General features: G+C 49.3%; 1 protein-coding gene across 1 annotated transcript in view; it reads right to left on the bottom strand.

Moving 5' to 3' along the window:
- Nucleotides 1–5,055: 5,055 nt before the first annotated feature.
- Nucleotides 5,056–16,635, bottom strand: part of LOC109886641 (oxysterol-binding protein-related protein 10-like) — a 29,592-nt gene continuing 18,012 nt past the window's right edge. The window contains exons 2-5 of the mRNA XM_031821111.1: nt 10,709–10,895; nt 10,318–10,500; nt 7,442–7,595; nt 5,056–7,019 (exon numbers count right to left, since the gene is read on the bottom strand). Coding sequence (XP_031676971.1) covers nt 6,975–7,019; nt 7,442–7,595; nt 10,318–10,500; nt 10,709–10,895 — 569 coding nt within the window. The 3' untranslated portion in view covers nt 5,056–6,974. The remainder of the gene's footprint in view (nt 7,020–7,441; nt 7,596–10,317; nt 10,501–10,708; nt 10,896–16,635) is intronic.

The following is a 16,635-nucleotide window of genomic DNA, read 5'->3' as shown; positions in this document are numbered from 1 at the left end:
ACATTCCAAAAGGTGCCTTATTCCCTATGGTCCTGTTCAAAAGTAGTGCCCTATATAGGGAATAGGGTGCCATTTGGGGAAAACACTAACAAACAAAACAACAACACTAATATCAAAATCATCCAATCTAAACTGACTTGGAATCAGTCCGTGGCACCAAAGACATTCTGTACCATTTCAGGGTGTGAACTAAACTAGTTATCTTTATAAAAACACAAAACACATGAAAGAGGAGTTTTGAGAGGAGTTTTGATGTAACGTGGAGTCAGAGATGGTTTAGTTCCTGGTGCATGTTATTGTTTGGTGTTTACTTCCTGTCTGCCTCAGTTGATTCGGTCTCCTGTTCAACCTGGTGTTGATCTATCACACTATGGCAACGTCAAATAAACACTTAAAAAAAAAAATATTATCCCACTAAATTCCCACTAAATTCCCACTAAATTCCCTGTAACAATCAATCAATAAATGTATTTATAAATCCCTTCGTACATCAGCTGATATCTCAAAGTGCTGTACAGAAACCCAGCCTAAAACCCCCCCAAACAGCAAGCAATGCAGATGTAGAAGCACAGTTGGCTAGGAAAAACTCCCTAGAAAAGGGCCAAGGAACCTGGGAATAAACCTAGAGAGAGGAACCAGGCTACGAGGCCAACGATACATCTTGTAGTTCTCGGAGAACAGAAATACAACAAGGACTTGATGATATGTTAGATGGAGTATTATGTTATTTGATCATTTTCCTTATGAGATTGTCTGGGCTGAGATGCTCTTCGTACGGCTGAAACACCCGTTCTTCTAGGTGAACACGCTGCACTGAAACGGCCTGAAATGCTCGACCTGGTTTGATTGTCCATTTTGTCCTGATGCACTTTAGTCACATTGGTACTTCTCCTTGTCCTATAGCCACCCTTTCTGTTTCTAAAGGTCACACGTAGATTCTCTCTGGTACATGAAGTGGTTCTTTTTCAGGAGTTAAACCTCTGTAGTTTACCGACACTCAGTGTCTAATCTAAATCCAGTCTCTCTAAGTGTTTTCCCCCCTGCAATCACATGGTCTTTATTCGTCATGATGACTGGTCAGTTTTGACCGGTCATCTACAGAATTATAACAGTTCTGGTTTTCACCCTGCTTGTGTTTCTGTTCAGGTAGAACGTTCACGTTCAGTCTGCGTTTAAAAAAAGGAGAGAGGACTGTCACCTTAATCACATGGTCTTTATTCTTCATGATGACTGGTCAGGACTGTATTGGCCTTAATCACATGGTCTTTATTCGTCATGATGACTGGTCAGGACTGTATTGGCCTTAATCACATGGTCTTTATTCGTCATGATGACTGGTCAGGACTGTATTGGCCTTAATCACATGGTCTTTATTCGTCATGATGACTGGTCAGGACTGTATTGGCCTTAACAGCTTTACCAGGAGAAGCACATATATCAACGTGTCAAGACTCTTGTTCTGTGTCACAAAGGCCGCTCTATTCCCTATGTAGTGCACTACCTTTGGACCAGAATTGTATGGGCCCTGGTCAAAAAGTTGTGTACTAAATAGGGAATAGGGTGCTATTTTGGACATGGCCTCTCTCTAGGGTATTTATTACATGAACGATGGAGGCTAATGGAGAAAAAGTAGCGTCCTAATTAGGAATGAAATGCAGAAACGGTAGACTTTTTCTTTCTTTCTTAAAATACACAGTTTATTCCATCAATTGTAATGACATGGATGCTGGTGGGGTGTGAGAGGGAGGGAGGGAGGGAGGGAGGGAGGGAGGGAGAGAGGAGAGGAGGGGTGTGGGGAGGGAGGGAGGGAGGGAGAGAGGAGAGGAGAGGAGAGGAGAGGAGAGGAGAGGAGGGGAGAGGAGAGGAGAGGAGAGGAGAGGAGAGGAGAGGAGAGGAGAGGAGAGGAGAGGAGAGGAGAGGAGAGGAGAGGAGAGGAGAGGAGAGGAGAGGAGAGGAGAGGAGAGGAGAGGGAGGGGAGGGGAGGGGAGGGAGGGAGGGGAGGGAGGGGAGGGGAGGGAGAGGAGAGGGAGGAGAGGAGAGGAGAGGAGAGGAGAGGAGAGGAGAGGAGAGGAGAGGAGAGGAGAGGAGAGGAGAGGAGGGGAGGGGAGGGGAGGGGAGGGAGGTAGAGGAGGGGGGTGTGAGAATGAAAGATACCTTATTTTTATTTCATTAAAGAGGTTGCATTAAATTGTCTCTGTGTGTCGTTTTGTCTTCCTCTCGATCCCAACACAGCGTTTTGTCTTCCTCTCGATCCCAACACAGCGTTTTGTCTTCCTCTCGATCCCAACACAGCGTTTTGTCTTCCTCTCGATCCCAACACAGCGTTTGTCTTCCTCTCGATCCCAACACAGCGTTTTGTCTTCCTCTCGATCCCCAACACAGCGTTTTGTCTTCCTCTCGATCCCAACACAGCGTTTTGTCTTCCTCTCGATCCCAACACAGCGTTTTGTCTTCCTCTCGATCCCAACACAGCGTTTTGTCTTCCTGTCGATCCCAACACAGCGTTTTGTCTTCCTCTCGATCCCAACACAGCGTTTTGTCTTCCTCTCGATCCCAACACAGCGTTTTGTCTTCCTCTCGATCCCAACACAGCTTTTTGTCTTCCTCTCGATCCCAACACAGCTTTTTGTCTTCCTCTCGATCCCAACACAGCTTTTTGTCTTCCTCTCGATCCCAACACAGCTTTTTGTCTCGTCACGGAGGATTCCAAATGTACTTGTGTGTGTCTGTTAAGATCCACTAGATGGCAGCACTCACGCCAGTTAACTGTAGAGATATTTTACAACACGTCTGCATGACATGCAGTACTATAATCAGTGATGTTCTGAGACCTGAGAAGAGCTACTTTGTGTTTTCTACCGACCTCTCGACATCCTCTCCTCAAACCCGGTCGTCCGAAATCCAAACTGTCATATCATTCTCTGGTTCACTATTGTTTCACTTAAACTGAGACGATAGTGAACGAGAGAGAGAGATAGTATTCACAGTGGTTTCCGGGCTAAATCCCCATCCCACACCACAGACGGCCTGCCAACAACAGAACAACAACAGAACAACAACAGAACAACAACAGAACAACAACAGAACGTGAGGAGCCATTTATTCATACATAGTATACATGGTAAACCCTGTCCGCTGGCTGTACCCTGTGACTTTCTAAGTCAAGTGTTGCATAGGTTCTACACAGGTGATTCTACATCCCAAATGGCAGCCTATTCCCTACATAGTGCACTACTTTAGACCAGGGCTGGCACCCTATTCCCTACATAGTGCACTACTTTAGACCAGGGCTGGAACCCTATTCCCTACATAGTGCACTACTTTAGACCAGGGCTGGCACCCTATTCCCTACATAGTGCACTACTTTAGACCAGGGCTGGAACCCTATTCCCTACATAGTGCACTACTTTAGACCAGGGCTAGAACCCTATTCCCTACATAGTGCACTACTTTAGACCAGGGCTGGCACCCTATTCCCTACATAGTGCACTACTTTAGACCAAAGCCCTGTGGCGAATAGGGAGCCATTTGGGACACACCCACAGAGTGTTTTGGTCAAGGCTCGGTGACTGATGCCGTACGCTGCAGTGTTGCACTTCACACTTTACACATAATAACATTCATACTCAAAAAGTGGCTGATCTCATACTGACAGGACAGAGGAGGTAAGAGCTGTTCATACCACTCAGACATACTGACAGGACAGAGGAGGTAAGAGCTGTTCATACCACTCAGACATACTGACAGGACAGAGGAGGTTAAGAGCTGTTCATACCACTCAGACATACTGACAGGACAGAGGAGGTAAGAGCTGTTCATACCACTCAGACATACTGACAGGACAGAGGAGGTTAAGAGCTGTTCATACCACTCAGACATACTGACAGGACAGAGGAGGTAAGAGCTGTTCATACCACTCAGACATACTGACAGGACAGAGGAGGTAAGAGCTGTTCATACCACTCAGACATACTGACAGGACAGAGGAGGTAAGAGCTGTTCATACCACTCAGACATACTGACAGGACAGAGGAGGTAAGAGCTGTTCATACCACTCAGACATACTGACAGGACAGAGGAGGTAAGAGCTGTTCATACCACTCAGACATACTGACAGGACAGAGGAGTAAGAGCTGTTCATACCACTCAGACATACTGACAGGACAGAGGAGGTAAGAGCTGTTCATACCACTCAGACATACTGACAGGACAGAGGAGGTAAGAGCTGTTCATACCACTCAGACATACTGACAGGACAGAGGAGGTAAGAGCTGTTCATACCACTCAGACATACTGACAGGACAGAGGAGGTAAGAGCTGTTCATACCACTCAGACATACTGACAGGACAGAGGAGGTAAGAGCTGTTCATACCACTCAGACATACTGACAGGACAGAGGAGGTAAGAGCTGTTCATACCACTCAGACATACTGACAGGACAGAGGAGGTAAGAGCTGTTCATACCACTCAGACATACTGACAGGACAGAGGAGGTAAGAGCTGTTCATACCACTCAGACATACTGACAGGACAGAGGAAGGGTAAGAGCTGTTTCATACCACTCAGACATACTGACAGGACAGAGGAGGTAAGAGCTGTTCATACCACTCAGACATACTGACAGGACAGAGGAGTTAAGAGCTGTTCATACCACTCAGACATACTGACAGGACAGAGGAGGTAAGAGCTGTTCATTACCACTCAGACATACTGACAGGACAGAGGAGGTAAGAGCTGTTCATACCACTCAGACATACTGACAGGACAGAGGAGGTAAGAGCTGTTCATACCACTCAGACATACTGACAGGACAGAGGAGGTAAGAGCTGTTCATACCACTCAGGCATACTGACAGGACAGAGGAGTTAAGAGCTGTTCATACCACTCAGACATACTGACAGGACAGAGGAGGTAAGAGCTGTTCATACCACTCAGACATACTGACAGGACAGAGGAGGTAAGAGCTGTTCATACCACTCAGACATACTGACAGGACAGAGGAGGTAAGAGCTGTTACACCACTCAGACATACTGACAGGACAGAGGAGGGTAAGAGCTGTTCATACCACTCAGACATACTGACAGGACAGAGGAGGTAAGAGCTGTTCACACCACTCAGCTAAACTGGACTGGTTCCACAGAGGAGTTAAGAGCTGTTCACACCACTCAGCCAAACTGGACTGGTTCCTTAGAGGAGTTAAGAGCTGTTCATACCACTCAGCCAAACTGGACTGGCCTGGTTCCACAGAGGAGGTAAGAGCTGTTCACACCACTCAGCCAAACTAGACTCTATAAATATCTCTTCAAGGTTCGGCCCTATAAAGATTTCTTCAAGGTTCGGCCATAAATTAGACTCTATAAAGATCTCTTCAAGGTTCGGCCATATAAAAGGACAAACAGACTGGAGTAACGGGTTACTTCCTGGTTCCAATCACTCCAACGTTAGTGTGTGAATACTGAAGATTGCTGGTGTGGGCTGGAGAAATGGCTTTGACTTTGACATTTGTAGCAGTGTTCACCTCTGATTACATTTCTCCATTGTGGGCTGTTGGAAGGGCTGGAGGAAACACTGTTCTCTATACTGGGCCATGTGTTATGAACAGTGTACAAGTCAAGTGTGACAAACATACCTAACCGGTATGTATATACTGTACATCATAGAACAGAAGGGCTGAAGAAAGACTCTTCACTAAACAGTGTGTTTGGTGTTGTGTGTTAATTATGGACAAATCATAGATCCTTGGATCTTACATACATCATACAGCTGGAAGGACAACCCCTCCTGTGGCCTACTGGGTAATAACAGAGGAGACAGCTGGAAGGACAACCCCTCCTGTGGCCTACTGGGTAATAACAGTGGAGACAGCTGGAAGGACAACCCCTCCTGTGGCCTACTGGGTAATAACAGTGGAGACAGCTGGAAGGACAACCCCTCCTGTGGCCTACTGGGTAATAACAGTGGAGACAGCTGGAAGGACAACCCCTCCTGTGGCCTACTGGGTAATAACAGTGGAGACAGCTGGAAGGACAATCCCTCCTGTGGCCTACTGGGTAATAACAGTGGAGACAGCTGGAAGGACAACCCCTCCTGTGGCCTACTGGGTAATAACAGTGGAGACAGCTGGAAGGACAACCCCTCCTGTGGCCTACTGGGTAATAACAGTGGAGACAGCTAGAAGGACAATCCCTCCTGTGGCCTACTGGGTAATAACAGTGGAGACAGCTGGAAGTACAACCCCTCCTGTGGCCTACTGGGTAATAACAGTGGAGACAGCTGGAAGGACAATCCCTCCTGTGGCCTACTGGGTAATAACAGTGGAGACAGCTGGAAGGACAACCCCTCCTGTGGCCTACTGGGTAATAACAGTGGAGACAGCTACAGTACCTGTGCAAACCAATTAAAAGTGAAGGAAGAAGCATTGAATATAATATATTCTTCTGGTATTTAGATTCTACTGTATATTAAAGAAAAGCTACATAATTGTTCAGCTATCTTTGACCACCAACGATCACGCTCATCTTCCGTCCCTAACCAACCTCTTCCTGGTTCGACCTGGTCCGTCTCCAAAATGGCCGCCGAGTTTCCTGTATCGTGTGGTAGCAGGTCAGCTTCTGACAGGGAAACTCAGTGAGCTTTTGCTGTCTTGACTGTAGTTCCTGTCCCTCTTGAGAGTCTTTGGCACCTCTCATTCTTATTGAATGACTGAGACACAAGCTCCTCATCCAAGACAATCCATTGGGCAAATCTGAAATTAGCACCCTATTCCCTATGTAGTGCACTCTTTCTGCAGTTGTCTGTCTATATAGAGAATAGGGTTCCATTTGGAACACAGCCCCTTGTGTATTTCCTCTATTCTCTAGCTGGCCCGGCTAGCTGGTCCCCTGTGTGTTGCCATGACCACCAGTGGGCCGCTCGCTGTGCTGTGATTGGCAGCTGGCACGTTGCCCCTCCCCCCCGAGGCCCCTCCCCTCGTCAGTGGGTCTTCCACAAGGGGTTGTGATACACCCAGCCCTCGCCCTGAGAGAAAGAGAGACAGAGAGAGAGACAGAGGCAGAGAGCGAGAGAGAGACAGAGAGAGACAGAGAGAGAGAGAGAGAGACAGAGAGAGAGAGAGACAGAGAGCGAGAAAGACAAAGAGAGAGTGAGAGACAGACAGAGAGCAAGAGAGACAGAGAGAGAAAGAGAGACAGAGAGTGAGAGAGGGAGTTTTTTGAGAGGATGAGAGAACGAGAGAGAGAGAGAGAGACAGAGAGCGAGAGGAAAAGAGAGAGACAGAGAGAGATAGTTTGAGAGAGAGAGAGTGCAAATATGTTTAGCAGTGTCTTTTTAAAAATCATTTTGATTGTGAGCACACATTAAAGACAAGACCAGGGAAGCTGACTCAAAGTTCGAGGTAATGTCAGAGGTCAAAGTGAACCGTTCAGGTCCTAGTTCCTCACCTCCTTGATGAAGTACTTGGGTGTCCAGGGTGTGTTGGAGGCAGCTCTCTGTCGGCCCTCTGCTCTCTGCCTCTCCTCCAGACAGTGTTTGTGCTCTGTAGCAGAGTCAATGTTTCCTGATCTCAGAGCTGAGGTGACATGCTGCCACAGACGCCTGTAGAGGGACACTATACCATTATTACTGATCTCAGAGCTGTGGTAACACTCTGCCCCAGACGCCTGTAGAGGGACACTATACCATTATTACTGATCTCAGAGCTGAGGTAACACTCTGCCCCTGTAGAGGGACACTATACCATTATTACTGATCTCAGAGCTGAGGTAACACTCTGCCCTGTAGAGGGACACTATACCATTATTACTGATCTCAGAGCTGAGGTAACACTCTACCACAGACGCCTGTAGAGGGACACTATACCATTATTACTGATCTCAGAGCCGAGGTAACACTCTGCCACAGACATCTGTAGAGGGACACTATACCAGTATTACTGATCTCAGAGCTGAGGTAACACTCTGTCACAGACATCTGTAGAGGGACACTATACCAGTATTACTGATCTCAGAGCTGAGGTAACACGCTGCCCCTGTAGAGGGACACTATACCATTATTACTGATCTCAGAGCTGAGGTAACACTCTGCCCCTGTAGAGGGACACTATACCATTATTACTGATCTCAGAGCTGAGGTAACACTCTGCCCCTGTAGAGGGACACTATAACCATTATTACTGATCTCAGAGCTGAGGTAACACTCTGCCACAGACGCCTGTAGAGGGACACTATACCATTATTACTGATCTCAGAGCTGAGGTAACACTCTGCCCCTGTAGAGGGACACTATACCATTATTACTGATCTCAGAGCCGAGGTAACACTCTACCACAGACGCCTGTAGAGGGACACTATACCAGTATTACTGATCTCAGAGCTGAGGTAACACGCTGCCCCTGTAGAGGGACACTATACCATTATTACTGATCTCAGAGCTGAGGTAACACTCTACCACAGATGCTTGTAGAGGGACACTTATACCATTATTACTGATCTCAGAGCTGAGGTAACACTCTGCCCCTGTAGAGGGACACTATACCATTATTACTGATCTCAGAGCTGAGGTAACACTCTGCCCCTGTAGAGGGACACTATACCATTATTACTGATCTCAGAGCTGAGGTAACACTCTGCCACAGACGCCTGTAGAGGGACACTATACCATTATTACTGATCTCAGAGCTGAGGTAACACTCTACCACAGATGCTTGTAGAGGGACACTATACCATTATTACTGATCTCAGAGCCGAGGTAACACTCTACCACAGACGCCTGTAGAGGGACACTATACCATTATTACTGATCTCAGAGCTGAGGTAACACGCTGCCACAGACGCCTGTAGAGGGACACTATACCATTATTACTGATCTCAGAGCTGAGGTGACATGCTGCCACAGACGCCTGTAGAGGGACACTATACCATTATTACTGATCTCAGAGCTGTGGTAACACTCTGCCCCAGACGCCTGTAGAGGGACACTATACCATTATTACTGATCTCAGAGCTGAGGTAACACTCTGCCCCTGTAGAGGGACACTATACCATTATTACTGATCTCAGAGCTGAGGTAACACGCTGCCCCTGTAGAGGGACACTATACCATTATTACTGATCTCAGAGCTGAGGTAACACTCTGCCACAGACATCTGTAGAGGGACACTATACCATTATTACTGATATCAGAGCTGAGGTAACACGCTGCTCCTGTAGAGGGACACTATACCATTATTACTGATCTCAGAGCTGAGGTGACACTCTGCCCCTGTAGAGGGACACTATACCATTATTACTGATCTCAGAGCCGAGGTAACACTCTGCCACAGACATCTGTAGAGGGACACTATACCAGTATTACTGATCTCAGAGCTGAGGTAACACTCTGTCACAGACATCTGTAGAGGGACACTATACCAGTATTACTGATCTCAGAGCTGAGGTAACACGCTGCCCCTGTAGAGGGACACTATACCATTATTACTGATCTCAGAGCTGAGGTAACACTCTGCCCCTGTAGAGGGACACTATACCATTATTACTGATCTCAGAGCTGAGGTAACACTCTACCACAGATGCTTGTAGAGGGACACTATACCATTATTACTGATCTCAGAGCCGAGGTAACACTCTACCACAGACGCCTGTAGAGGGACACTATACCAGTATTACTGATCTCAGAGCTGAGGTAACACTCTGCCCCTGTAGAGGGACACTATACCATTATTACTGATCTCAGAGCTGAGGTAACACTCTGCCCCCAACACCTCACCGTGATTCGTAGTGTCCCTGTTTCTCCATGGGGCGTATCTCCCTCCCTCCCTCCTCACCGTGATTCGTAGTGTCCCTGTTTCTCCATGGGGTGTATCTCCCTCCCTTCCCTCCCTCCCTCCTCACCGTGATTCGTAGTGTCCCTGTTTCTTCATGGGGCGTATCTCCCTCCTCACTATGATTCGTAGTGTCCCTGTTTCTCCATGGGGCGTATCTCCCTCCCTTCCCTCCATCCCTCCCTCCCTCCCTCCTCACTGTGATTCGTAGTGTCCCTGTTTCTCCATGGGGCGTATCTCCCTCCCTCCCTCCTCACCGTGATTCGTAGTGTCCCTGTTTCTCCATGGGGCGTATCTCCCTCCCTCCCTCCTCACCGTGATTCGTAGTGTCCCTGTTTCTCCATGGGGCGTATCTCCCTCCCTCCCTCCTCACCGTGATTCGTAGTGTCCCTGTTTCTCCATGGGGTGTATCTCCCTCCCTTCCCTCCCTCCCTCCTCACCGTGATTCGTAGTGTCCCTGTTTCTCCATGGGGCGTATCTCCCTCCCTCCCTCCTCACCGTGATTCGTAGTGTCCCTGTTTCTCCATGGGGCGTATCTTCTTCCTGATGACAGGCAGCTTGGAGGTGTTGATGACCTTGGTCTCTCCACTGCTGTAGGTGAACTCTAGGGTACCGTTCCATTCCCCTTGGGCCTTACACACTATGGTCCCCGTCGGGTTGTGCTTCACCTCCGCTGTCACTCTAACAGGAAGAGTGACGAAGGATGCCGATGTCATTAGGTCAGACACATACAGATGGATGGACGAACACACACACAGCCACCGTCTCAAACAGGGAGGGATAGGAATGACAGGGACCATCAAGATACCTTTTATACACATGGAATCTCTCTCTCTCTCTCTCTCTCTCTCGCTCTCGCTCTTGCTCTCGCTCTCTCTCTCAGACCCACCTGTGTATCTTTCCTCCATAGAAGGGTTTAGTATGGAAGGTAACGGTGGCAGAGTATCCACTCTTGGCACAACTGATGGTGACTTTCCCTCCCAGCTCCACCCAGGGTACGGTAAGAATGGAGCGGGCGTAGGCACAGGGCAGAGTGAAAACATACTCCTCATCATGCTCCAACAGACGTAGAACACCTGGAGGAGAGAGACGAGGAGAGAGAGAAAGAGAGAGAGAGGGAGTGGAGAGGGAGAGGAGAGAGAGAGAGGAGAGAGAAGAGAGAGAGAGGAGAGAGAGAGACAGAGGGAGAGGAGAGAGAGGGAGTGGAGAGTGAGAGGAGAGGGGGAGAGGAGAGAGAGAGAGAGAGGGGAGAGAGAGAGAGAGACAGAGGGAGAGGAGAGAGAGAGTGAGAGAGAGGGGGGGAGAGGAGAGAGAGGGGAGAGGAGAGAGAGGGTGAGAGGGTGAGAGGAGAGAGGGGGGGAGAGGAGAGAGAGGGGAGAGGAGAGAGAGAGAGAGGGGGAGAGGAGAGAGAGAGACAGAGAGAGAAACAGAGGGAGTTGGAGAGAGAGAGAGAGGAGCACGTAAATAGAAGATATGCCCACAGACTTTTATCTCCCTCACCAACTTCAAACATCAGCTATCTGAGCAGCTAACCGATCGCTGCAGCTGTACATAGTCTATTGGTAAATAGCCCACCCTTTTCACCTACCTCATCCCCATACTGTTTTTATTTATTTACTTTTCTGCTCTTCTGCACACCAATATCTCTACCTGTACATGACCATCTGATCATTCATCACTCCAGTGTTAATCTACAAAATTGTAATTATTTGCCTACCTCCTCATGCCTTTTGCACACATTGTATATAGACTCCCCCTTTGGTTTCTACTGTGTTATTGACTTGTTAATTGTTTACTCCATGTGTAACTCTTTGTTGTATGCTCACACTGCTATGCTTTATCTTGGCCAGGTCGCAGTTGCAAATGAGAACTTGTTCTCAACTAGCCTCCCTGGTTAAATAAAGGTGTTCTCAACTAGCCTACCTGGTTAAATAAAGGTGTTCTCAACTAGCCTACCTGGTTAAATAAAGGTGTTCTCAACTAGCCTACCTGGTTAAATAAAGGTGTTCTCAACTAGCCTACCTGGTTAAATAAAGGTGTTCTCAACTAGCCTACCTGGTTAAATAAAGGTGTTCTCAACCTGCCTACCTGGTTAAATAAAGGTGTTCTCAACTAGCCTACCTGGTTAAATAAAGGTGTTCTCAACTAGCCTACCTGGTTAAATAAAGGTGAAATAAGGGGAAATAAATAAAAAAATAAAAAAACACCACAAAGCACCTGGAGAAGAGTCCCCTAAGCAAGCTGGTCCTGGGCTCTGTTCACAAACACACCCTACAGAGAGATGAACCTGGAGAAGAGTCCCCTAAGCAAGCTGGTCCTGGGGCTCTGTTCACAAACACACCCTACAGAGAGATGAACCTGGAGAAGAGTCCCCTAAGCAAGCTGGTCCTGGGGCTCTGTTCACAAACACACCCTACAGAGAGATGAACCTGGAGAAGAGTCCCCTAAGCAAGCTGGTCCTGGGGCTCTGTTCACAAACACACCCTACAGAGAGATGAACCTGGAGAAGAGTCCCCTAAGCAAGCTGGTCCTGGGGCTCTGTTCACAAACACACCCTACAGAGAGATGAACCTGGAGAAGAGTCCCCTAAGCAAGCTGGTCCTGGGGCTCTGTTCACAAACACACCCTACAGAGAGATGAACCTGGAGAAGAGTCCCCTAAGCAAGCTGGTCCTGGGGCTCTGTTCACAAACACACCCTACAGAGAGATGAACCTGGAGAAGAGTCCCCTAAGCAAGCTGGTCCTGGGGCTCTGTTCACAAACACACCCCACAGAGAGATGAACCTGGAGAAGAGTCCCCTAAGCAAGCTGGTCCTGGGGCTCTGTTCACAAACACACCCTACAGAGAGATGAACCTGGAGAAGAGTCCCCTAAGCAAGCTGGTCCTGGGGCTCTGTTCACAAACACACCCTACAGAGAGATGAACCTGGAGAAGAGTCCCCTAAGCAAGCTGGTCCTGGGGCTCTGTTCACAAACACACCCTACAGAGAGATGAACCTGGAGAAGAGTCCCCTAAGCAAGCTGGTCCTGGGCTCTGTTCACAAACACACCCTACAGAGAGATGAACCTGGAGAAGAGTCCCCTAAGCAAGCTGGTCCTGGGGCTCTGTTCACAAACACACCCTACAGAGAGATGAACCTGGAGAAGAGTCCCCTAAGCAAGCTGGTCCTGGGGCTCTGTTCACAAACACACCCTACAGAGAGATGAACCTGGAGAAGAGTCCCCTAAGCAAGCTGGTCCTGGGGCTCTGTTCACAAACACACCCTACAGAGAGATGAACCTGGAGAAGAGTCCCCTAAGCAAGCTGGTCCTGGGGCTCTGTTCACAAACACACCCTACAGAGAGATGAACCTGGAGAAGAGTCCCCTAAGCAAGCTGGTCCTGGGGCTCTGTTCACAAACACACCCTACAGAGAGATGAACCTGGAGAAGAGTCCCCTAAGCAAGCTGGTCCTGGGGCTCTGTTCACAAACACACCCTACAGAGAGATGAACCTGGAGAAGAGTCCCCTAAGCAAGCTGGTCCTGGGGCTCTGTTCACAAACACACCCTACAGAGAGATGAACCTGGAGAAGAGTCCCCTAAGCAAGCTGGTCCTGGGGCTCTGTTCACAAACACACCCCACAGAGAGATGAACCTGGAGAAGAGTCCCCTAAGCAAGCTGGTCCTGGGGCTCTGTTCACAAACACACCCTACAGAGAGATGAACCTGGAGAAGAGTCCCCTAAGCAAGCTGGTCCTGGGGCTCTGTTCACAAACACACCCTACAGAGAGATGAACCTGGAGAAGAGTCCCCTAAGCAAGCTGGTCCTGGGGCTCTGTTCACAAACACACCCTACAGAGAGATGAACCTGGAGAAGAGTCCCCTAAGCAAGCTGGTCCTGGGGCTCTGTTCACAAACACACCCTACAGAGAGATGAACCTGGAGAAGAGTCCCCTAAGCAAGCTGGTCCTGGGGCTCTGTTCACAAACACACCCTACAGAGAGATGAACCTGGAGAAGAGTCCCCTAAGCAAGCTGGTCCTGGGGCTCTGTTCACAAACACACCCTACAGAGAGATGAACCTGGAGAAGAGTCCCCTAAGCAAGCTGGTCCTGGGGCTCTGTTCACAAACACACCCTACAGAGAGATGAACCTGGAGAAGAGTCCCCTAAGCAAGCTGGTCCTGGGGCTCTGTTCACAAACACACCCTACAGAGAGATGAACCTGGAGAAGAGTCCCCTAAGCAAGCTGGTCCTGGGGCTCTGTTCACAAACACACCCTACAGAGAGATGAACCTGGAGAAGAGTCCCCTAAGCAAGCTGGTCCTGGGGCTCTGTTCACAAACACACCCTACAGAGAGATGAACCTGGAGAAGAGTCCCCTAAGCAAGCTGGTCCTGGGCTCTGTTCACAAACACACCCTACAGAGAGATGAACCTGGAGAAGAGTCCCCTAAGCAAGCTGGTCCTGGGGCTCTGTTCACAAACACACCCTACAGAGAGATGAACCTGGAGAAGAGTCCCCTAAGCAAGCTGGTCCTGGGGCTCTGTTCACAAACACACCCTACAGAGAGATGAACCTGGAGAAGAGTCCCCTAAGCAAGCTGGTCCTGGGGCTCTGTTCACAAACACACCCCACAGAGAGATGAACCTGGAGAAGAGTCCCCTAAGCAAGCTGGTCCTGGGGCTCTGTTCACAAACACACCCTACAGAGAGATGAACCTGGAGAAGAGTCCCCTAAGCAAGCTGGTCCTGGGGCTCTGTTCACAAACACACCCTACAGAGAGATGAACCTGGAGAAGAGTCCCCTAAGCAAGCTGGTCCTGGGGCTCTGTTCACAAACACACCCTACAGAGAGATGAACCTGGAGAAGAGTCCCCTAAGCAAGCTGGTCCTGGGGCTCTGTTCACAAACACACCCTACAGAGAGATGAACCTGGAGAAGAGTCCCCTAAGCAAGCTGGTCCTGGGGCTCTGTTCACAAACACACCCTACAGAGAGATGAACCTGGAGAAGAGTCCCCTAAGCAAGCTGGTCCTGGGGCTCTGTTCACAAACACACCCTACAGAGAGATGAACCTGGAGAAGAGTCCCCTAAGCAAGCTGGTCCTGGGGCTCTGTTCACAAACACACCCTACAGAGAGATGAACCTGGAGAAGAGTCCCCTAAGCAAGCTGGTCCTGGGGCTCTGTTCACAAACACACCCTACAGAGAGATGAACCTGGAGAAGAGTCCCCTAAGCAAGCTGGTCCTGGGGCTCTGTTCACAAACACACCCTACAGAGAGATGAACCTGGAGAAGAGTCCCCTAAGCAAGCTGGTCCTGGGGCTCTGTTCACAAACACACCCTACAGAGAGATGAACCTGGAGAAGAGTCCCCTAAGCAAGCTGGTCCTGGGGCTCTGTTCACAAACACACCCTACAGAGAGATGAACCTGGAGAAGAGTCCCCTAAGCAAGCTGGTCCTGGGGCTCTGTTCACAAACACACCCTACAGAGAGATGAACCTGGAGAAGAGTCCCCTAAGCAAGCTGGTCCTGGGGCTCTGTTCACAAACACACCCTACAGAGAGATGAACCTGGAGAAGAGTCCCCTAAGCAAGCTGGTCCTGGGCTCTGTTCACAAACACACCCTACAGAGAGATGAACCTGGAGAAGAGTCCCCTAAGCAAGCTGGTCCTGGGGCTCTGTTCACAAACACACCCTACAGAGAGATGAACCTGGAGAAGAGTCCCCTAAGCAAGCTGGTCCTGGGGCTCTGTTCACAAACACACCCTACAGAGAGATGAACCTGGAGAAGAGTCCCCTAAGCAAGCTGGTCCTGGGGCTCTGTTCACAAACACACCCTACAGAGAGATGAACCTGGAGAAGAGTCCCCTAAGCAAGCTGGTCCTGGGGCTCTGTTCACAAACACACCCCACAGAGAGATGAACCTGGAGAAGAGTCCCCTAAGCAAGCTGGTCCTGGGGCTCTGTTCACAAACACACCCTACAGAGAGATGAACCTGGAGAAGAGTCCCCTAAGCAAGCTGGTCCTGGGGCTCTGTTCACAAACACACCCTACAGAGAGATGAACCTGGAGAAGAGTCCCCTAAGCAAGCTGGTCCTGGGGCTCTGTTCACAAACACACCCTACAGAGAGATGAACCTGGAGAAGAGTCCCCTAAGCAAGCTGGTCCTGGGGCTCTGTTCACAAACACACCCTACAGAGAGATGAACCTGGAGAAGAGTCCCCTAAGCAAGCTGGTCCTGGGGCTCTGTTCACAAACACACCCTACAGAGAGATGAACCTGGAGAAGAGTCCCCTAAGCAAGCTGGTCCTGGGGCTCTGTTCACAAACACACCCTACAGAGAGATGAACCTGGAGAAGAGTCCCCTAAGCAAGCTGGTCCTGGGGCTCTGTTCACAAACACACCCTACAGAGAGATGAACCTGGAGAAGAGTCCCCTAAGCAAGCTGGTCCTGGGGCTCTGTTCACAAACACACCCTACAGAGAGATGAACCTGGAGAAGAGTCCCCTAAGCAAGCTGGTCCTGGGGCTCTGTTCACAAACACACCCTACAGAGAGATGAACCTGGAGAAGAGTCCCCTAAGCAAGCTGGTCCTGGGGCTCTGTTCACAAACACACCCTACAGAGAGATGAACCTGGAGAAGAGTCCCCTAAGCAAGCTGGTCCTGGGGCTCTGTTCACAAACACACCCTACAGAGAGATGAACCTGGAGAAGAGTCCCCTAAGCAAGCTGGTCCTGGGGACTCTGTTCACAAACACACCCTACAGAGAGATGAACCTGGAGAAGAGTCCCCTAAGCAAGCTGGTCCTGGGGCTCTGTTCACAAAACACACCCT

Source organism: Oncorhynchus kisutch, unplaced genomic scaffold, assembly GCF_002021735.2.
Source record: "Oncorhynchus kisutch isolate 150728-3 unplaced genomic scaffold, Okis_V2 scaffold3864, whole genome shotgun sequence".
In the NCBI taxonomy this organism is placed as follows: Eukaryota; Metazoa; Chordata; class Actinopteri; order Salmoniformes; family Salmonidae; genus Oncorhynchus; species Oncorhynchus kisutch.
This window is presented reverse-complemented; position numbering and strand designations above follow the sequence as displayed.